This window comes from Papio anubis, chromosome 10 (assembly GCF_008728515.1).
Source record: "Papio anubis isolate 15944 chromosome 10, Panubis1.0, whole genome shotgun sequence".
Taxonomy (NCBI): domain Eukaryota; kingdom Metazoa; phylum Chordata; class Mammalia; order Primates; family Cercopithecidae; genus Papio; species Papio anubis.
The window spans coordinates 40296328-40319459 of NC_044985.1; the positions used below are offsets into that span (position 1 = coordinate 40296328).

At 36.2% G+C, this 23132-nt stretch overlaps 1 protein-coding gene across 7 annotated transcripts in view; it reads left to right on the forward strand.

Annotated features, from left to right (window-relative positions):
- Nucleotides 1-23132, forward strand: part of GPD2 (glycerol-3-phosphate dehydrogenase 2) — a 149162-nt gene that overhangs the window by 120955 nt on the left and 5075 nt on the right. For all 7 annotated transcript variants that reach the window (XM_003907492.5, XM_003907491.5, XM_017946541.3 and 4 more), the window contains 7 exons: nucleotides 10691-10825; nucleotides 11229-11404; nucleotides 11953-12084; nucleotides 13004-13162; nucleotides 20764-20876; nucleotides 20965-21043; nucleotides 21585-21683. In XM_003907492.5, the coding sequence (XP_003907541.1) occupies nucleotides 10691-10825; nucleotides 11229-11404; nucleotides 11953-12084; nucleotides 13004-13162; nucleotides 20764-20876; nucleotides 20965-21043; nucleotides 21585-21683 (893 nt within the window). The remainder of the gene's footprint in view (nucleotides 1-10690; nucleotides 10826-11228; nucleotides 11405-11952; nucleotides 12085-13003; nucleotides 13163-20763; nucleotides 20877-20964; nucleotides 21044-21584; nucleotides 21684-23132) is intronic.

The window sequence follows — 23132 nt, forward strand, 5'->3', positions numbered from 1 at the left end:
CAGGCCAGTCTCAGAAGTTCCCCAACGTTGTGCTTCTATATTTCCTCTCTCAGTTGAGTCTCACCATGCATCTAGTCACTCAAACTAGAAATGGTGTGCTCATTTTTGGTATCCTTTCTCTTTCCATATCCAGTCTAATGCCTATCTATGCTCACTCTGAATACCAGGCAAGTCCCTCAGCCACTTCATTGCCCTGGTTCACATCTGTGCCATTTCTCACTTGAACAGTTGCACGGGCCCCTCAATGGCCTCTTTAGGTCAGTTCTCTATCCCTGTCCAGTCTAATCCTTCTACTAGAACTTTCTAAAACACAATTCTGATCATCACTTCTCTGCACAAGAATATGCTTTAGATATCTTCTCATTGACTTTAGGAAAAGTGCTAAATTCTCTTGCATGAAACATAAGGCTTTTTGTTTTGTTTTGCTTTCTTTTGTTTGAGATGGAATCTTACTCTGTCACCTGGGTTGGAGTGCAACGGTGTGATCTTGGTTGACTGCAATCTCTGCCTCCCAGGTTCAAGCGATTCTTCTGCCTCAGCCTCCCAAGTAGCTAGGACTACAGGCACCTGCCACCATACCCAGCTAATTTTTTTTTTTTTTTTTTTTTAGTAGAGACGGGGTTTCACTATGTTAGCCAGGTTGGTCTCAGATGCCTCGGCCTCCCAAAGTGCTGGGATTACAGAGTGAGCCACCGTGCCTGGACGAAACATAAGGCTTTTTACAACTTGTCTTTGCATGTTTATATTCAACTACTCCCCATCCCTGAATTCTATGTTCTTATTAGGGTGAATATTGTCTCAGTAGGTTTCATACCTTATTAGGTTGAACCTTCATGTCTAATTTAGGTTGAAGCTTTGCTTTGGGACACCCTTTTCCCCAACTCTTCATCTTGGCAAAATTTTTATACTTGAGAAATCACCTATTCTTTGTATTCCTGTGGGATGTTGATCATACTGTTTGTATATCACAACATTACATTATAGGTAATAGTCCAAGATGTATTCTCACTTGAAGCTCCTTGAGGGTAAGGATTCTTTATTTGTATTTAGCTACAAATCTTGGTATCTTATTCATATGCTACTCTTGATTGTTTTGGATTAAAATAAGTTAGTTATGGATTCATGGTTTTTGATATGGTAGCCATTTGAAAATCTATATTAAAGTACACAAGTTTACGATTAAAAATAATCATCATATATTTATATCAGAAATCTTATAATGTTGATATCAGTGAAGGACATGGAAAAACGCTACTTTAGTCTGAATGCCACTCACTAACATCTGTGTATCGTTTTTCCCTAAAGAATTTTTTTTTTTGTTATGTGATCATGCATTTGTAAACAAAACAAACTGCTTCAAAAATGGTTCAAGTGACTCCTAGTTTAATTGATGAATCCATGCTGTATAGTATTAGTTGCTTTTAATCTAAAGTAATAGATGTAACTTCATTCTTAATAGAGTCCCTTTGGATATCTACAATAATAGTGTAAAATACACTAAATACATATCATTGAAATCCATGTGTGGTTAAGGTTTATACTCACACACATACACACTCATACATGGTATTTGAAAAATAGTTAGATTTGTTTAACATCTGTGTTTAAATACTGAAACTGCATTGCAATTTTAGTTTGGTACTTTTTTTAAATTTTGTGTTCTAGGAGGAGCTTCAACATTGGATTATGATTATATTTTAACATATTTATTGTTAATGAATCTTGCTTCATTTGTAATTTATCTGTTTTTAATATTTGTTGAAACTGGGTTTATATCTGGGCCTGAAGATCAGGAAGTTTAGATTGTTGGAGCAAGATATAAAATTAATTCAAGAGCAGAGAACTCAATGTTGACAGTTTCCAAAATCTTAAAGTTCAAATGCAGCGAGGATGAGAAATGTAACTCCCTATCCTGCTAAGAAGCTGGATGTGCTGGAAGCAGGTGTGGGTTCCAGAAGGCTGCCGTGCCCATATTGTGGGTGGGGATCTCTACCCGTGAAGTGAGCGTGGGGCTTTAACGGAGACTGGATCACTTATGTTCTACCTATAAATACATGGAAGACTTGGCATACCTGGTTGGTCCATAAAAGTCTTTTCAATTAACATACCATTTTGTAGTCAGCGAATTGGTGAAACTAACAAACGGTTATTGTTAATTCTGATGTTTGATAGGAGTGTTTGAAATTAATATCTAAACATTGCAAATCAGGTCTTTCTCCTGGATATCTGGGGACCTCTTTAGATTAAGAGTCCTCCAGGGTAAAAGCAGACATGACAGCCCTTTCCTAGACTTTATTGATTTCCCTGTGTGCAGCACCTGTCACACCTTTTATACTTATAAACTTATTCTTCAAAAAATAATTAACAATGATTCTTAATAGCTTCTTTTCATTCTTATTTCTAATTGACTGAAGGATTCATATTTGAAGAATTACACTTGGTCTTAATAAAAAGTATCAATTAGCTGAAGTGTGTCTATATCTTAAAGTGAGGCCAGTCAAATCCATATTTTTTCTCAAGGAATTTTGGTGAAAGCTGCTATTCTCTTCTAGACTGATCAAACGTGAAAGAGAAGCTCAGCTTCAGGCACCATTCAGTTATTCAATTACATGCTACTGCTAAAGATATTTTAATTCACAGTTATATGCCTCATTTAAAAAAACTTTTCCTATTATTAAGCACTTCTTATGTGAGACCCTGCTAAGCAAGTATATTACCTGTTAGATCTTTGATTCCTCATTAACAACCCTATGAGATTTATTTACTAAGTCCTACTTTCTAGTTGAAGAAACTGAGGCCCAGTGACATTAAGCTTTTTTTTTTTTTTTGAGACACAGTCTCACTCTAGCTCAGGCTGGAGTATGGTCGTATGATCTCAGCTCACTGCAACTTCCGCCTCCTGGGTTCAAACAATTCTCCTGCCTCAGCCTCCTGAGTAGCTGGGATTACAGGTGTGCGCCACCACACCCGGCTAATTTTTGTATTTTTAGTAGAGACTAGGTTTCACCGTGTAGGTCAAGCTGGTCTCGAACTCCTGACCTCTTGATACACCCGCCTTGGCCTCCCAAGTTCTGGGATTACAGGCATGAGCCACCGCGCCCAGCCTAAGGTTTTTGCCTATAGCTAGTTAGTACTGGAGCCATAATTGAGTATAAGTAAATCTGGTTCTAATACTTGTGCTTCTCAATCTTGTGTAGTACTCTGATTGTTGGTTCTGGGTTTCCTGATGGAATACTGTGTGCACTAGGGAGTGGTAAGCTTATCAGTTCATTTCATGGAAGCTGCTAGATACCTTTAGCATGACAATGACCTTTGCTCTCCACTGACCTTATTTGAATTTGAATGTTAAACTAGAGGAGGTTTCCTGTCTCATAACTAATCCCTTGGGCCAGTCTTCTTTACAGATTTAAAATATAAAGTTTGATTTAGATCCTAGAGCAATAGTTTTGAAATGTTTTATATTCACCAGGGTTGAAATAATCATTCTAAAAGGATTTATTAAATGGGTAAGTAAAATTCCAGCAACAGTTTCTGAGCCTCCCCAAATGGCTATATCCTTAAGAAAAAAAAAAAGTGTCAAATCTTAACACTCCATGCTATTCACAGCAGCTGCCACACTTCTGCAAAATGCGTCGGAACAATTCCGAAAAGCATTTTGCCTGTTGGGAATGAGACCATGTCTTCTTTTACAATTTAGAAAGCTTTCCATTCACAGGCTGAATTTTCTAGATTACTTGTTTGTTCTTTTCTGAAATGGGTAATTGATAGTTCTGTGTTTTGTATTGAGTTAGGAAGAAAAATGATCTTTTGAAAAATGTATCATTAAGTCTGCTGTGTAGAGGTTAATCAGAAGGATGCAGTGACAAAACTAAGCTATGACTTAACAGAATTGAGAGAGACAGAAGATTTGCTGAGTGCTTTATCCATGTAGTTTTTCCTGGTGTGCTTCTTTAGGCAGCTTCTCTACTTGTACACAGGTTTTCACACAGGCAATTAGTAGTGTTTATAGATTGCCTGTTATTCAATTAACAACTGAGCTGGCCATATCAACTCACTGCAGACCTGCCTTTTCACTGCCAGAGATTGTACCAGGGTTATCAACTTACACAGGCTTGGATGTCTTCCAGCTGTTTAATTATAGTGTCACACGCTTTGCTTTTTCTAGTTTCATTAGTTTATAAATGTAATATGGTATCTTATTTCTGTGATTAACACTTCATTTCAGCAGGTTAAACATGCTGGTAGAGAAGTATTGATTTCTGACACTATTTCCCCTGTGTTCATTTAGATATTTTCACATGCCTTTTATTGATTCTTTTTTGAAAGTGGCAAACATGAAAAAAAAAAAAACACCCCAAAACATATGCCTAAATAACTAATGTGAAGCTAAACCACACATTTAGCTCTTAATTGTCACTTCCTATGGGCTTTATTTTCTACTAATTTTTAAAACAAACACTTATCTTGCCAAGTATAAGAGTAAAAATATGAATTATAGTTTGAAATAATCACATCATACTTAATTTTTTCAACTAGCCATGAAAATTCTGTTCAACTTTACCATTGATATTTTACACTTTACATATTACATATACTAAAACCTGAATGAGTTATTTTTTGGGAATGTAATACAAATGATTCTTAAACATGATGGTAAGAGTATTTTACTTTCTCATTACCTTTTGAAGATACTGCCAAGTACTTTTATAGTTGTCACTTAAAAAATTAACTGGGTGCCCTCAAGATGAGAAAGTCTAATAAGTGGTCTTTAATGATGGATTTTTCTCAACTTTATTTAGTAGTAGTGTTTTTTTCTTTCATCTTGTTTTATTTAAAGCATTCATGTAATTTTAAAGGGAATATCCAGTTGTTCAACATATAGTCACTAGAATTCTATATGAAGCCTTATCTCAGAGGCCCAAGTGTTCTTGCTTTGGTTTTGGTAATACCAGCTTTTATAGTTTGATATAAAAAGTTTAGAGAATGCTTTAATATTCCACTTAATATTTACTGATAACTACATATGACCCTTTACTAGATACACTATTTGGCGTATTGAAAACTATTACAACTGACACTGCTGGAGACTTTCAGCATGGTGAGAAAGAGATGAAACAATAATGAAATTTTGTTAAACTATCCTGGCAGTATGAGAACTAGAAAAAAATGTGAGCTCTAAAGCATAGAGGCCATGAGTTATGTTATGTTTTTCACATGTTATACCTTGGAGAGTTAAAGTGGGTGGTGGTCACTTATTAGTGTTGACTGTAACCTGTATGGTAGAACCGGTTCTGGATGAGAACTTGAGGGTGGAAGTACTTAATTGAATGAAAATATGTTTCATTTGCTTGAATTTATGAGATTAGCAAGAGAGGAGAAAGGTTGAAATGGTACATATTGACATGAATGACAATAAAGTATTTGGGAGCTATTACAGCAGATTTTATTGTATTCTCATGAGCAAAGGAAGTACAGTCCAATTTCAGTGAATAGTAGCTCCACTGGAGATGTAGGCAAGGTGGCCAGTAGAAATAGCTAGCTTAATCTACCAGACAAGTCTGAGATCTACTGCTTGGAGGTTTTTTAAACTATAGAGGTGCTCTGTACTATATGATAGCCATTAGCCACTTGTAGTTATTTCAATTTAAATTAGTTAAAATTAACTGAAATTTGAAATTCAGTTGCTTAGTCAAGTGAACCACATTTCAAGCGCTTAATAGCCACAGGCTGCTAACGGCTAGCGAATTGGATCGTGGAGCTATGTACAGAATGTCTCCATCTCTGCGGTAAAGTCCGTGGGGCAGTGCTGATCTTCAGAATCTAAAGGTGTTTAAATATACACTTAGAGAAGGGCATACTCAATTAATAGAATCTTTGAATTTGGGGGTTTTTTTGTTTGTTTGTTAAGTAAAATAAAGAAATTCATTGTCTTATAAAACAGGAACTCCAGATACAACAAGCCTCAAGAGGTGATTACTTTAATGGTTTATCAGTATCTAAGACACATTACCCTTATTTATCTTCACTCTACCATCTTCCAAGGTGGTTTCATCCTAAGGTTGTTTCCCCTGTGGTTACCTCATGGCTGCAACAGCACCATGCAGAATTTCTAAATATCCTGATGATACTTTATTCAGACTAGCATCTACTACATTGAATCTTTCTTGAAAAAACTTTCATTAGGGTTTAACAGTGTACAAGATTTCCACTGTGGGTAAATAGGTAATATGGAGAGGAACCTGTTCGCTTCGTCAGTTGCTGTCTTTTATTCAAGAAGTTAGAATTAATGTGTCACATGTTTAGCTGTGCTGTGCCCCTCAGACATGGATTATACCCAAGGTCCTGAGCAGTCATTACTGAATGAGTGGTGAGGAGGTATAAGCTCTTAATACTTCAGTGGCAAATAGAATCTTGAATCATCCATAAAAACCATTACATCTCAAGGTTGGGAGGGGAACGGTTATAGGTAACGTAATCCAACCACCTTCTGGTCTAATACTATATAAATCCTGCAGACCATAAAGACGAATTCATATTTTAAGTAAGGAAATTTGATCGTCCTTAAATGTATTATTTTCGATAAATTTATTCCCAACATTCAACTGATACAATTCTCAGACTAAAAAGCTGAATGCTAAGACGTCAAGCAAAGTAAGTTAAAGTTCTTAACACATTATGAACTCTTTGTGACTAGGAATATTTCCTGAACTCTTTTTTTTTCTTTTTTTGAGTATCAACTCCAGGAGTAAGCATTAAAAATGGTATCAATATAGATAATGTTTTACATAGTATTCCTGGATGAATGAAAAACTTGAATGTTTCAGTTTCATCTTTTGTTTCAGACAATGCAATTTCATAGATGTGCTTTTCTGCCTGTTATAACAGAAGAGGTAAGGCATTTGCCACAGATTATTTGCATATGCCTCAGATTTACTCTGCAAAGCCTAATTTTCCATCAAATAACTTTAAAATTAGTCAGAGAGCTTCAAGAGTTGAAAGCAAATTCCTGATCAGTGTGGCTACCTAAGGAATTTCACAGACACTAGAGGGACTGTGGGGTCACCACAATGACGTTGTAAGTGGGTTTGCTAAGTTTTATTTTTATCTCAGAGGGTGATGTGAACTCTAATGGAAAATAGTGGTAATTTCCTCATTAAGTTTTTGGTAAAGATTAAAACACTTTTTACAACTTGTTTTGAGGTTTTATATGACTGGCAAAATTGTGTAAAGCAGGAATTAATCCCCATTCCACAGAAGCCATCCAGATTAAATCTATTTAAGAGAATGCACACATCAGAGGGGGCAGATCTAGGAATGGAATCCCAGCATTGAGATCCTGTATTGCCTCCAATTAGTAAGACTGAGAAGGCTTAGGCTTTCCTCGCCAGTTAATTATGTTGGTGTTTCAGTTACAGTGTTTGGATTATTGGTTTGACTGAACATCCTATAGAGGTGATGGGTATCTGTTCTTTCAGATTATAGTTATGTCATGTCAAGAGTGTAGTCTTTAAGAATCTATAGTAAAATATGCCAGATTAACTTGAGTTGAATTTATTTTTAGCAGAAACCTATTACTCATTTTAGATCAAGATGGAGAAATTATCTGTCATCCAACATAGCTTCTTGTTAGGGTCTTTTTCTTATACTTGGTAAGGCATTTTTGTTGTTGTTGTTGTTGTTGTTGTTGTTTCAGTAAGAACTATTCCAGTCATTTCAAGGAGTCTTTGTGACTTTTTACACAAAAAGTCTGCTAGATATATACCTAACTACTTTTCAGGTGGTGTTGTGTATAAATATACAGGATGTTTACTGTACAAAGACACATGACCAGGGGTTGAGTAGGAACCAAAATCCAGCCCTGCCCTCTGCTCACGAAACTGTGATCCCCACATGGGATTTATGGATTTGAACTAAAACATGGACATGGTATGGGCTAATAAAGGTCCTGATACTTCTGTATTCTATGTAAAATATTTCCTTAACCCTTTCATAATTTGAGACTTGAATTATATCAATTTGTCCTTTTATCTTGATTTTTAGATTTTGGTTAAATATGCAGAACATAAAGTTTACCATGTTAACCATTTTTAAGTATACAGTTCTGTGGCATTACGTACATTCACATTGTCATGCAACCATCACCACCTTCCATCTCCAGAACATTTTTGTCTTCCTCAACTGAAATTCAGTAATCATTCAATACTAACTCTTATTCCCCCTCTCCCAACCGCTTGGCAACTACCATTCAACTTCCTGCTTCTATGAGTTTGAGTACGCCAAGTAACTCATATAAGTGTAATTGTACAATATTTTTCCTTTTGTGACTGGATTGTTCATTTAGCATAGTGTCTTCAAGGTTCATCCATGTTGCATGTGTCAGAATTTTCTTCCTTTTTAAGGCTAGATAATAGTTCGTTGTAAGTGTATGTTACATTTTGTTTATTCATCTGTTGATGGACACTTGGTTTGCTTCCACCTTTTGGCTGTTGTTAATAATGATATGCACAAGGTTGTGAAACTTTTCTCTGCTCCATTTCTGTGGAGTACGTACCCAGAAGTGTAATTGCTAGATCTTATGGTAATTCTAAATGTTTAATTTTTGAGGAATTACCATACATTTTTGATAGTAGCTGCAGCATTTTACCTTCTAACCAGCAGTGTACAAGGGGTTCAGTTTCTCCACGTCTTCACCAGTATTTGTTATTTTCTGTTTTGTTTTGTTTTTGTTCGATAATATCCATTTTAATGGGTGTGAAGTGGTATCTCATTGTGGTTTTCATTTGCATTTCCCGAATCATTAGTGATGTTTAGTATCTTTTAATGTGCTCATTGGATATTTGTATATCTTTTTTGGAGAAATATTTATTAAAGTACCTTTTTCGTTTTTTAATTCAAGTTGTTTGCTTTTTGTTGTTGCATTTTAGGGATTTCTCATATGTTCTGCCTATATGATATATTCTTATCAGTATATGATTTGCAGATGTTTTCTCTATTCTATGAGGTACCTATTCATTCTGTTAATAGTCTCTTTTTAATATTGATGAAGTGTGTTTTATCTGTTGTTTTCTTTTGTTGCCTGTGCTTTTGATGTCGCATCCATGAATTATTGACAAATCTAGTGTCATAAAGCTCTTCTTATATATTTTCTTCTGAGTTTTATAGTTTTAGCTCTTATGTTTAGGTCTTTGATGCATTATGAGTTAATTTTTGTATATGATATAAGGTAAGGGTCCACCTTCATTCTTTCACATGTGGAGATCCAGTTTTCCCATTATCTTGAAGTTTTCAAGACTATATACAGTCAATTTTTTATCAACATGGGTAATAGCTGGGAGTATGATGAAGAAGGAGGGCACTCATGACCCCAAGTCCCAGTTGAAGCACAGTTATACTCATGTTTCTGTTATCCAGTGATGGATTAGATGATTTATCACAATAAATGCAGCAGGACCAGGTAGGCATTCATTTCCCGGTAGTCTATATCATCAGGCAACTTTCAGTCTCCTGCCCATAGTCAGCTGCCGTAGCTAAGCCATTCCTGAAGCTGGTCTACATGAAGAAGGGCAGATTCTGAAAATTCTGCCCTTGGGTCTTGCCCTTGTACCTGAAAGACCAGAAGCATAGCTCACCGTCTCTCTTTAGTCATTTTTAGGTTAGTAATGAGTGCTGTTCAACAGCTGTCTAATTCTAATAATAAACTTAATCAGCCTGGATATAGTTGGGCATTGTATTTTGACAGAGATAGTAAAGATATTTTCATGGCATCTTGAGTATTGAAAGAACTTCCATACAATATAACTCAAGTATAATGTACCTACTGGGAGAAGCCAGTATACCTGTTTCTGTGTCAGTGCTAAAGATAATGGGATGAGAAAAGAAAAAAGGCAGAGTATGGAAGTTGTCAGAAGTTGAGAGAGAGTACAATTTAAGAGGTAAGAATATGGACCTTAAGCTCAGAAAGAAGAAGGTTCTGATGCTTTTTTTTTTTTTTTTTTTTTTTTTTTTTTTTACCATATATAAGATATTTGCCTTGGCCAGGTTTGTTGCCCAACTTGGTTTGTTAAATGTTTGCGTTCATCTGTTTTCTGATCTGTATGGTGAGAATAATAATAACCATTGCTATTGGGCTTTGTGAGATTAAATGAGATGTCTATGTCAAGTGCTTTGCACAGTGGTAGGCCTGCTGTAAACACTCAGGAAGAGGATGGTTTTGATGAGGGGAGAAAATATAATATCCTGTTACAGGTTTGTTTAATTTAATAAGGATCTTTGTTTTCCCTGAGAAGAGACAGGAAGATGTATTCTAGAAGGAAATTTAACAATTCATGCATCTTTAGGATTGGTTTTGATTGTTTCTGCTTTTTTTTTCTTTCTTGTTTTTCTAACTGCTCCAGGTTGCTTCAGCTGGAAGGTTGCTAACATTTGCCTCTTTTGCTTCCTCTGTGGTATCAATGTCAGTGATTTCCAAAGTTCTTTACTTTTTCATGGAAATTATCTTTGTAACAGAATAATTCTTTATGAGTTTTTCTTGCACCTATCCACAACTTAGTTCTCATCTTTATGCTTTCTCTCCTTTTTAAAGTGCATATATGTGTATTCCTGTCACTGAACTCTTTTTATTGACTGTTTAATATTTTTATCGAAATATTTTTGAGCGATGTTCATAATGCTTGGCATTGATTCCTACCAGTGAGAAGAGGGGACGTCCTGGCAGCATGGAGTGGTATCCGTCCTCTTGTTACAGACCCCAAATCTGCAGATACCCAGTCTATCTCCCGAAATCACGTTGTTGATATCAGTGAGAGTGGCCTTATTACTATAGCAGGTATGAGGTACTACCTTGTTATTTTCTTTTCTTTTTTTTTTGTTATAGGGACAGGGTCTCACCATGATGCCCAGGAGGGTCTTGAACTCCTGGGCTAAGGTGATTCTCCCACCTCAGCCTCCCAAAGTGTTGGGATTACAGGCATGAGTCACTACACCTGGCTTTCTGTCTTGTAATTTGGATGTGCTTTAGATACAAATTTGACTTAAATTGTCCTGCCAGAATCTCTTTTAACTTTATTGAACAAGCATTTTTTTTTTTTTAATTCTGAGTAAAGTTTTACACAATCCCATGTTTGTTACAAACAACAGGAAAATTTTGTTATTGATAAGTTGATAAATGGTTAATTATAAGAAAAATAAGTGGTGGCAACCTAATGAATTGTCTGTCAATTTCTTTGTAGGTGGAAAGTGGACAACTTATCGGTCTATGGCAGAAGATACCATAAATGCTGCTATCAAAACTCATAATTTAAAAGCAGGACCAAGTAGAACAGTTGGGCTTTTCCTTCAAGGGGGTAAAGATTGGAGCCCCACACTCTACATTAGGCTTGTCCAGGATTATGGACTTGAAAGTGAGGTGAGTGTGCATTGCCACATCATCTTACTCTTTACCTAATCTCTCACTGTTGCCAGTAACAGAACTGGCAGCAATCAGATCTCCCTGATTGACATTTCCTTTTGCTGAATACATTTCTGCCAGTCTACTGTGGAAGGAAAAAAAGATGATCTCACTTTGCTTTACTTGCCCAACAAGCAATGTACACTTTATGAAATGTGTTTTATTAAAACGTGGAGTTTATTTGGTTTGTTTCTAGTGTATAGGACATCCCAAATTCTGTCTCAGGCACGAAGAAGGCTGTTCTTCAGAAGTGATATCAGGAGCAAAATGAGGCTGAAGCTTCATCAGTCATTGATACAGTGATGCATGTGTAAGAGAGTTAGTGCTGGCCTAAGCATTCGAAGCCCAAGTGGTTTCCTCCCACAAAATCAAAATCTAATACTCTCCGAGAGCTATTAGTTACAGGCTGTAAGAAAACTGACAAGATAAGCATGTGTGCTTTTTGCTTTGTGCCTAGAAGGTATTGATATTCAAAGTGCCTGCCTAACGCAGCTTTATTTCTCTAGGTGGCACAGCATCTTGCCGCCACCTATGGTGATAAGGCCTTTGAGGTGGCCAAAATGGCAAGTGTGACTGGCAAAAGGTGGCCTATTGTTGGAGTACGTCTTGTGTCAGAATTTCCATATATTGAAGCAGAGGTATGTGAATGATCACATAGGAATTTCATGTCCGCCATGGGATACCATTTATCTGTTCATTCGTCTTCTTTGAAAATTATATGTAGCTGAGTTTTAATGCACATGTGTCAGCTAAAACCATGACTACTATGTCTTTCCAATACAGATCCTTTTATTTATAAAATTTTAATCTTAACTCTGAAGTGACATTGATAGTGGTAATAATAACAATATAAAATATAGATTTCTTTTTTCTCCATCAAACTATCTCTAAACGTGTTAATTCACAGTTGTCCCTTTTGTGCATTTGCAGCTCTTTAAGTTTGCACCACTCATGTCCTACCTACATATCTTGTTGTGACAGTTTCTCAAAGATGTAGGTCTTGTTTCCCATCAAGCTTTCCAGTTTTGTGAAATCAGAGACCAGGCTTTGTATTTATTTGTAATTCACTGTGTCTTAAAATATCGATGTCCAGTGAACATTTACTTCTTGATTGAATTCAGGGTTCCTATATTCTGGTTACTCTAAGACAAAAAACTATACAGACTGAAGAGGTGAGATCATAACTTTTTGACACTCGTCCTTTTCCTAGTCAGCTATGTAAATTAAAATCTACATTATGTATAAGCATAGAGAGGTAAGTGATGACTGTGGATGGTTAATGAGAAGTGATGCAATTTGCATGTTTATGCCAGGTTCTATTCAGGAAAAAGGCATCAACTCTTGTCCAATTTTTGCCATTTTCCAAACCTCCTTTGGCAGGCAGATGGAAAACTTGTGTGGTGCCACTGTTTGTCTCATGCCTGCTGGAGGACCAGAGAGTATAAAGAAAAATGTTACCTTTCTGAAGCACACATTTATTATTTTTTTAATGAAACTTCATTTCTCATTTTCTAAAGAAGGGTGTCAACTAATAATTTTTCTTTAATTCAAACTCAGGTGAAATATGGGATTAAAGAGTATGCCTGCACTGCTGTGGATATGATTTCACGTCGTACTCGCCTGGCCTTTCTAAATGTCCAGGCAGCAGAGGAAGCCCTACCCAGGATTGTTGAACTGATGGGCAGGGAACTGAATTGGGATGATCATAAGAAGCAGGTATTATATAGAAGTCTTTAAAACCACAATTCCTATTGTAAACGTGGAATGGCTTAATTTGTTAGTAGAAGCTAGCATAGTTTTTGATGATAACCTTAGATTTCTTACCAGTTTTTCTGTGTGTAGTGTTTAATATTGTTAGGCCTTAGGAAAATGGAAAGATACTCTTGTACCAAAATTTAGTTGTTTATGGAAAATCTTTTGTAGAAAATGCTCATAAATTTGTGGTCATAATTCCTGAAAAAGAAAGATAATAATGATTGTAGTATGGAACCTTTTCTAGTTTTCATTGAAAACACTCTTGGAACATAATCAGTGAGAGGCACACTCCTGCTAATGTGCCTTTCGTAAGAAGTGTGGTTTTTCTGCCTGAGCACTAAATGCGTATCATTTGTGTCAATTGAGATTTTATATTTATATTCCAAATTTTAAAAGCCGGTGATGCTCAGATGCATACACACACACACACACACATACACACATGCACAACACATACATATACACGGACACAAACATACAGGGTTAGGCTAAGTAGATCTGTATGTTTTTTTAATGAACCCAACTATTTTGATATGCAGAGGGTAATGAATCATTTTTATATATTCATAAAATACTTCCTATATTCATTGGGCTCTGTTCCTTTCCCTCAGGATCTCTTGAATCCATTTCATTTAGGCACTTTTGCCACCACTTTGCTACATTAGCTGTGGTCAATCTCACCAGTAACCTCCATGTTACTCAATAAATTTGTTAACTTTCAGTCCTTGTTTTACTTGGCCAATTAGCAGCATTTGGCACAATTGATTCCCCCCTCCTTCTTGAACAATATTTTGCTTTCTGGAACACCACCTCTCTTGGATCTCCTCTTACCTCCCCAAAACTACTACTCCTGTAGACTCTTCCATGTCATAAATAGCTATCCTTCAGTTACTCAAGCCTAAACAATAGTATCATACTTTATGCATTCTCTTACACCCTACCTAAATCCATCAGCAAATCATACCATATTTGTTTAAATAACAGTTTGAATTCAACCCTTTCATTTAAAAAATTATTTTATTTTTAAATTTTTTTAACAAACACTTGTGTTGAAGTGAATTCAACCATTTCTTAACACAACACATCCAACTGCCATCACCCTGATTCAGGTTACCGGTGTCTGTTACATGGATTACCGCAATAGCTTCCCTCCCCTAAACTGGTGTCCCCTCTTTAACAACTTCAGAGTTCAGTTTATTAATACAAATCCTGATCATTGGATATGTCAGTGTGAAATTCAAAGGGAAGGCTTGGGCTAGAGATATAAAGTTGAGTTGATATTTAAGCCATGAGACTGGGTGAGATTATATAGGGAGTTAATGTAGTCAAATAACGAAAATAGTCCAAAGGCCAGGCACTGGAGAATACCAAAGTTTAGAAGCATAGGATATAAGGAAGAATCCAGGAAAAAGGGAAAATAATAGCTAATGAGGCTAGATGAGGTGTAAGAAGATGCAAGAGGGAGTTTTGGTAAGAAAGTATATCTTAATTCATTTGGGCTGCTATAACAGAAATACCATAGACTGGGTGGCTTAAACAACAAACATTTATTTCTCATGGTTCTAGAGGCTGGGAAATCCAAGATCAAGGCATCAGCAGATTTGGGATCTGGTGGGGGCCTGTGTCCTAGTTTATAGACTGACATTGTATTGCTGTGTTCTCCCATGGCATGAGTGAATGAACATTATTGGGCATCCATGATACATGCTGACAGTGCAAGGAAAGCATTGGTCACATGGTCTGTTTTTAAAGTATTCTCATTCTGGTATAGATTTCCAAAGATGGTTACATATCAGAGTCACCTGGGAAATGTGGGAGAAAAGGGTTTGATTTTAGGAGTTTCTTAATCCTGATCATGTCTCTGACAGGGATAAAATTTTATAGCTGAGAAAACAGGTTCACAGAGTAAGACTCTTTTCAGAGTTTATACCAACAGTCAATTGTAGAGCAGAGATTGAAACCAGGTATTCTGATCCTAGATCATAAGCTTTCTCGATCCTGTCTTGCTGCGTCTGCATTAGCTGTACTGGTTTATAGCTATTGAAGTCTTGAGCTTTAGTTTGATTAGCTAAAGCTTTGTACAGAGGCAGCACAGGAATGAAACTTACTCCTGTGCTTCTGTCAGTCCTTTTACCATATAGAAGGATTGGGGATGATGTGTTCTTCCAAAAATTATGGTTGGAATGATTTGAATATGCAGGAACATATTTTATGCTAGGAATTCAGGCTGTAGGAGGTAGGAAGGAGGAAGAAAATTCTGTAAACTGGTTGTGTTTGGCCCTACCAAGGAAGCTAGATTTAACTTCAGTTCATATTTTATGAACAGATTTATGTGCTCAGAAATACTCTCCCATCCCCCTTAACAAAGTAACATAAATAAAGATCTAAAGCTATTACTCAGTATCTGAGATGTAGGAGTATTAATGAGAGCTATGGACAGTCCAGAGAGAACAAGGAGAGGGGGAAAAAGAATTAAAAGGTTAGAAAGTTGGACTTCTGAGAAAAGGTTAAAAGCATTGGGATTATTTAACCTGCAAAAGTGAAAGAGGAACAAGGTGATAAATAACTCTCTGTAGATGAATTGTGCTTGTTTTTACCAGTCAATACTTAATGAGTGGCTTGTATACTGAACATTGCCCCAAATATTTTAGGAGAATACTAAATAGCTCATAGTTTTAAGATCTTAAAATCTAATTGGGTTGTTATAACACATGTACAGCTCTGACATTTATGCGTATTTTCCAAAATTTGAAGAAATATTTCGAGAAACTGTTACTCAAGACCAAAATCCAACCAACTTGGAAGAACTGATTAAGGAAGAAGGCAATGTCTTGGGGAGTTGGGGATTGTTAGAATAGTTGGCAGGAACATTTAGAGAAAAAAAATTGCCAAATGGTGTTATGCAGGGTACAAATTAATATATGTGAAAAGATGACTAAATGGTCAAAAGAGTGTGAGAAATTCTGAGTTAAACAAATAAAAGCACTTCCTTTAGTGCAATTGCAATTAGAACCTTTAAAATGGTTATGTATGTTTTCAGTTTCCAAAAAGGAACTTATTTGGAGACAGACCCAACTCTCACTTTTTGGTAGAACTGGGTAGGAAGGGGGCTAGTACTTAGAACATATTTTGGGAAATGCTGCCCTATACGATTTGACAAAATGGATTTTATCATGTTCAGACAAAAGATTCATTTTTCATTCAGAGACTATAAAGAGAAGACATTTAAGTAGACTGAGAGTCTCACAAAAATACAGTTTTTTTTCAAAATTGATTCCAATGAGGAGGAAAAAGGGGAGGCATGTGAAGACTTTGAGTGACTGATTAAAGCAAGCTGATAAATACCAAAGGTAAAACAGATAGAAGCCAAGTGCTCAAAAATGGAAGGAGTGATATCAGGAATAATGTGGATGTATATGAGTAGTGTCAGGTGTTGTTTGAGTGTTGGGGAAAAAATACTCAGGGCACCAAATGTAATGTTTAAAAATTGAAGAAAAAAACAAAAGCAAGTAAGACCTAATCTAGATCATTGCTTAAGGTGACAGGCATCATATTCTTCAATGCTGGAGAGTAAGGAGAACTATTCAATTTATAATTTACTATCAATATCTTTTTCCTTTTCTCTCCCTATTTTTATGTGTGAAAAGAGCAAAATATAAATATTGGTAAGAACGAATAGATATTGAAATAGGAGGCTACTCTGAATGAGTTTTATGCCAGTCTAGAAAAATTATACCTTAGAGTACTCAGAGAATTTGCAGTTAAGATTCTCTTGCTTGGGATCAGCTTACTGTTCGACTTTAAACTACTGTAGGAAACAGGAATGGGGAATGGAACCAGAAGACAGAATGGGCGAATGTAATACCAAATTTCAAAAATGAGAGGAAAGAAAAATATAGTTTGCAACCTAGAAACTAATGGTCTTGGCATTGATCTTGCATGGTTTTCTAGATTGTGACATTTTAAGTTTTTTTTTTAATCAGCATTTATCAAGAAATAGTGATCACAGAAGCTAGTAAGGAATCATTTAGGCAAAATGGCAAAATCATTTCAGATATCTCCTTTTTTTTTTTTTTTGAGACAAGGTCTTGCTATGTTGCCGAGGCTGGAGTGCAGCGATGTGATCATGGCTCAGTACAGCCTCAAACTCCCAGGCTCAGGTGATTCTCCCACCTTAGCTTCCCAAGTACCTGGGACTACAGGCATGCACCACCATGCCCAACTAACTTTAAAAATATTTTTTGTAGATACATGGTTTTGCCATGCTGTCCAGGCTGGTCTCAAACTCCTGGGCTCATGTGATCCACCTGCTTCAGCCTCCCAAAGTGCTGGGATCATAGGCATGAGCCATCACACACGGTCCTCATTTCCTTTTTAGATAGAGCAAGCAGATGGCTAGATTAGGGAATTTTGATTCTATAAAGCATTTTAGAAAGCCCCATATGATATCTGTAAAATTGGTAGATTTATAACCAGTTAAATGACAGTGTTGCCCTCAGAAGAGGTCTCTGGTAGTAAGTCATAAGCACCTTGTCCTAGATCTTGACCTAGTCTACCTTGATTCAAATGGTTAAATTACAGTGTTGATGGCATGCATCTTTGATGTACCAATAGCAAGATACCAGAGGGAGAGTGAATGTTTGATGATGGATTGAAACAATGGATGAAATTTCATTAGATATAATTTAATAGAGATAAATGGCAAACCTTACATTAGGTAGGAAAACAACTCCATCCATTCAAGATAGATTTGACAAGGCTTAACAATAGCACATGTGAAAAAGAAATATGGTTTTAGTTAACTGTGAATGCATAGCCGTTAACAGTGGACCATGGCTGCCCCCAAATCCAATTGCAATCTTAAGCTGCATTAATAGAAATCATATATCTAGATTGATGACGCTGATAGTTACTCCCTTCTAGGTACTTGCCAGATCTCTGTTGCAGTGTTGTATTTTGTTCTGATAATTGTATTATATGACAAACCGGTTGTGGTCTGGAAGAAATTATACAACATGGTCTAGGGATTTGAAATAATGTTTTATATAGTAGTTCTAGACTAAAAGAAAACTCTTAAGGAGGAAAGCACATGATACTATCTTTAAATACTTATTAAACTGTGATACAGAAAAAAAAACACATTAGGTTTATTCTACTGTGGGAAAGATTTGTTAATCCCCCCAAAACTGGAAGAATTTCAAGGAGGTGGATTTAATCTCACTGTAAAACCTTCTAATAATTGGAAGCAACTTTCAGCAGTATTAAGTTACCTCCCCAATGCTAGAGTTGTTTAGACAAAGGCTTTGTTCTTCCATTTTTGGACTGTTATAAAGGAAATGTGGGGTAAGGGAAGTACATTGAGTACCGTTTATGAAAAAATATCTTCCCGCTTTGAAATTCCATAATTCCTTGCTTGATGGAGTATAGATAAATTACATACACAATGAAGGGCCATAAATTGAGAAAGAAATTGTTTTTGCAGGGAAGCATCAGAGGTGGCATTTCCAAGGAGATGGATTTTGAACACGTTGTGTAGAAAATGCTGGGTAAAAGCAGTGGAACAGCAAAATAATTTTATTTATGAAAACTGGTGGATTTTCTTGTGAAAAATCTGCCAGCAAAAAATGCCCTTGGCGATGGAGACTTCACAGACAAGTTTTGTGTATGAGATACGCATGTACACACACACACACACAAACACACACATTTTAAATTTATTTTTTTAAGCTGAGAGAATTATTTCACATTGATAATTTTTTATTTTGTTATTTAAGAACATGAAGGAAGAATATTTCTAGTATTTATTTCCTAAGACAAAGGAAAGCAGGAAAGGAATCATGTCAGAAAAAACAACTGATGGCTGGGCACAGTGCTTCATGTCTGTAATCCCAGCACTTTGGGAAGCTGAGGCAGGAGAATCACTTGAGCCCAGTAGTTCAAGACCAGCTTAGGCAACATAGGGAGACTCCATCTCTACAAATAATAATAATAATAAAAAATTAGCCAGGCATGGTGGCATGTGCCTGTAATCCCAGCCACTTGGGAGGCTGAAGTGGGAGGATTGAGCCTGCAAGGTAGAGGCTGCAGTGAGCCATGATTGTGCTCCTACACTCCAGTCTGGGCGACTGAGCAAGACACTGTCCCAGAAAAAAAGTTTATGTCCTCAAGAAAAATCAGTAAGGGGTCTTATCACCGACATAACCAAACACGTATAAACACATTTCATGCAAGTGTATGTGTCATTGTTTCATTTTCTTCATTTAACTTCACACTGGCACTGTTCTTCAGACCAGAATTTGGGAACCATTGAGTTCACAAGATCCTTTGATAGGAAGTTGGGGAATTTAAGACTTGTTCTAGGTTATACTCAGTAACAGTCAATTTCAAACTCTGAGTGGTTCATCGCAGCAAGCATTTCTTCTTCCCTCACATTACATGAAGGCTGCATGTTAGCTGCTGTGGCTCTTCTCCGCATTCTAGATTGGCTTCAGATCTCATCTGAGATGTGCCCTTCTTATGGCACAGGAGTAAGAGGCTAAGCAAACCTATAAAGTTACCATGAAAGCTTTTACTCAAAAGTAGCATATATCATACCTATTCATGTTCCACTGGCCAAATAAGTCACATGGCCAGCTCACATCAATACAGTTGAGAAGTGTATGTGTGGCGGAGAATGTGTGTGTGTGTGTGTAACATAACATATATATGAGGAAAGAGATTTGTGAACAATATACGCTACAATGAAGTCATTTCGGAAGTTTTTAGATGGGAGAGTGACGTGTTGAAAACTAAGAAAGACAATATTTGCAGCAGCAGTTAGTATTAATTGACACTGGGGACATTGAAAACAGGAAGAATAACTTGAGGATAGCTCATTTCTTCTCATGACTCTGTAACTTCACCTAAGTATCAGAATCTCAGTGGCAAAATCTCAGCACAGCTAATCTCATGAGATATACCTTCGTACTTCATGTCACATTATAGTGACAAATCCAAGTTATCTTGGGTTTGTCCAAATCCAAGTTGTTCAAATCCAAGATATCTTCACCTTTAATTACTTTCTTTGTCACTGAACTACAAGAATTTGATCCTGTAGATTTTGCTGGTTAATTTCTGTGTAAGAATATTCAGCAGTAAAAAAACAAAATATTAAAACATGCAGCAACATGAATGAATCTCAGAATTACTATCCTATGTGAAAGCAGTCAAACAGAAGACTACGTACTATATGAAACCTTTTATAAGAAATTCCAGAAAAGGCAAACTCTGGTGACAAGAAGGCAGTCAGTGTTTGCCTGTGTCGAGAGATCATGGGAATGGATCAGCTGCAAATGGACATGAGGAAAGTTTTAGAGTGATGGAGATGCTGTAGATCTTAATCATGGTAGCAGGTACATTTTATTCAATATAAATTATACTTCAATGAAACTGGAAGAAATAAAAAAATTGTGCTGGTTAGATAAGTGAGGATCAACTTCATTTTATGAAGATCAACAGTAAAGGAAGAAAAATCAGTAATGCTTTCCACGTATCTTTGAACTTTGTGTGTATCTCTGTTCTAGGAACAACTTGAAACAGCCAGGAAGTTTCTATATTATGAAATGGGCTATAAATCTCGATCAGAACAGTTAACGGATCGCTCTGAAATTAGCCTACTGCCTTCAGACATTGACAGGTACTTACAATAAGTGTCTATCTTTTTCTCTCTTTTTTTTGTTGGCCTATGTAAGTATATTTTTCCATTATTTAATCTTGTGTTCCAGGTATAAGAAGAGATTTCATAAGTTTGATGCAGACAAGAAAGGCTTTATTACCATTGTTGATGTTCAGCGTGTATTAGAGGTAATTTTCTTTGGTTCGATGTCAGCCTCTGATACTAGAAGAATGTAAAGATATTAGATGTTTTTCTCATCTAGTGTTTTCTACAAGTAATATTTTTATTATAATTTTTAAAAGATTAGTAATGTTAGTAAAAGCATATGCATAATTTTTTTTCTTTTTGTTTTGAGACAGAGTCTCACTCTGTTGCCCAGGTTTTGAGACAGAGTCTCACTCTGTTTCCCAGGCTGGAGTGCTGTGTGTTGCACGATCTCAGCTCACCATAACTTCCTCTTCCTGGGTTCAAGGGGTTCTCCTGCCTCAGCCTCCAGAGTAGCTGGGACTACAAGTGCGTGCCACCATGCCTGTCTAATTTTTAAAATACTTTTTGCAGAGATGGGGTTTCACCATGTTGGCCAGGCTGGTCTCGAACTCCTGACCTCAACTGAGCTGCCCGCCTTGGCCTCCCAAAGTGCTGGGATTACAGGCGTGAGCCACCTTGCCCAGCCAAAGAATATGCATAATTTTTAATCAAACTATCATTCTGTGCTTTTCTTTTACTTAGAGTATCAATGTCCAAATGGATGAAAATACACTCCATGAAATTCTAAATGAAGTCGATTTGAATAAAAATGGACAGGTTGAACTCAATGAATTTTTGCAGGTAAGTTGTGGTGAAAGAAACAAGGATATTTGCTTTTATCTTTTGTTTGTCATGATCGTAAATGCCTGTTCAAGAATGGATATTTAAGTCCACACAATTGTCAGATTATTCTGAAGAAGAAAGCTCGAAGCCAGCAGAGGTTGATATGTCTGCCCTCAAGTGTAAGGCTGTACTGTGGTGCATGTTCTTTTCCTTTTATTGTATAAGAAACATTCCGTTATGTTGGGCAATTTAGATTAAATCCAAGTTATTTATCATAAAGGGTTGAATATGAAGCATGCTTTTTAAAGACATACGCCGTGGCGTATCACCGCTGGACCTTTTTCTTTTACTTACTTTTCTTTTACTTACTTTTTCTTTTCCTCTACTTCATAAGAGGCAACACAAGATTTCTAGTCTTTTATGTAGAAAATTTTTAAAAAGTATGGTTCCATTCACTAATGAATCATATTCATTTGAGAAGTTAGTGATTAGATTCTGGCATTATAAAGAACTAGAAAAACATAAGGAAGGAAACTTGTACTTTGGGGTCGAGACCATATAATTTAAATATTTCCATTTCCAATTGTTAATTTATTCAAGGCTCTGTTGTTTCATCTTTGTAGTCATGCAGGAAATAAATTTTGTTACTTTAACTTCAAACTGGATGCCACATATTGTTTCTTAAAAGAAATTTCAACAAACCCATACATTATTTCTAGCTGTCCATATGACTCTGATCATATGAAGAATGTATTGGGTTTCCAAGCAGCTAGGTTTTTTTCTGTAGTGCTTCTTGGGCAGGTATTTCAAATGAATGCCAGGTCTTGCTTGCACCATGGCAATGATGAATGCTGAACATGAAATAAATTAATGCTGGGGATTTTGGTCAATGTCAGCCCTTTCTTCACTGTGTCAAGTTAAACAAACAAGATCAAGGCAAAGGAAATGGTAATTGTCTCTCTGGAGATGAGCTGCAGATAAGAGCATTGTTGAATCTAAATGCAGAAAATTTTCACAGGTTGTGTCCAGCATTACAAAAAAGAATGTTTGGTTCTTTAGCTTACTGTTTAACTAAATACACATTTTAAATTGAATTTAAAATTTATGCTTGGGAATTAAAGCACCATTTAATGCATTTTTTGTGTAGTTTTTCCGGAGAATATTTTATTGTTGCCCTCACAATGTTAGAAAACTTTTCTTCAAAGAAATGGCCTGTGCTTCATTTCATATGTGTTGTAAATAAACAGCAGAATTTAGGGTTGAAAGACATGGCGCTTTAGAAACAATAAGAATCTGATTTTATGAATATGCTATGTGGTTTAGGTTTTAAGTAATTTCCTTGAATGCGGTTGAGTTAAAAGCAGGAGATAATTTAAACTATCTGCAGGTTTTCTTGTAGAGTTTTTTTTTTTAAATAATTGAATATTTTTTGTCCAATTCCAAATGAAAGGGACTATTCTTGTTTCT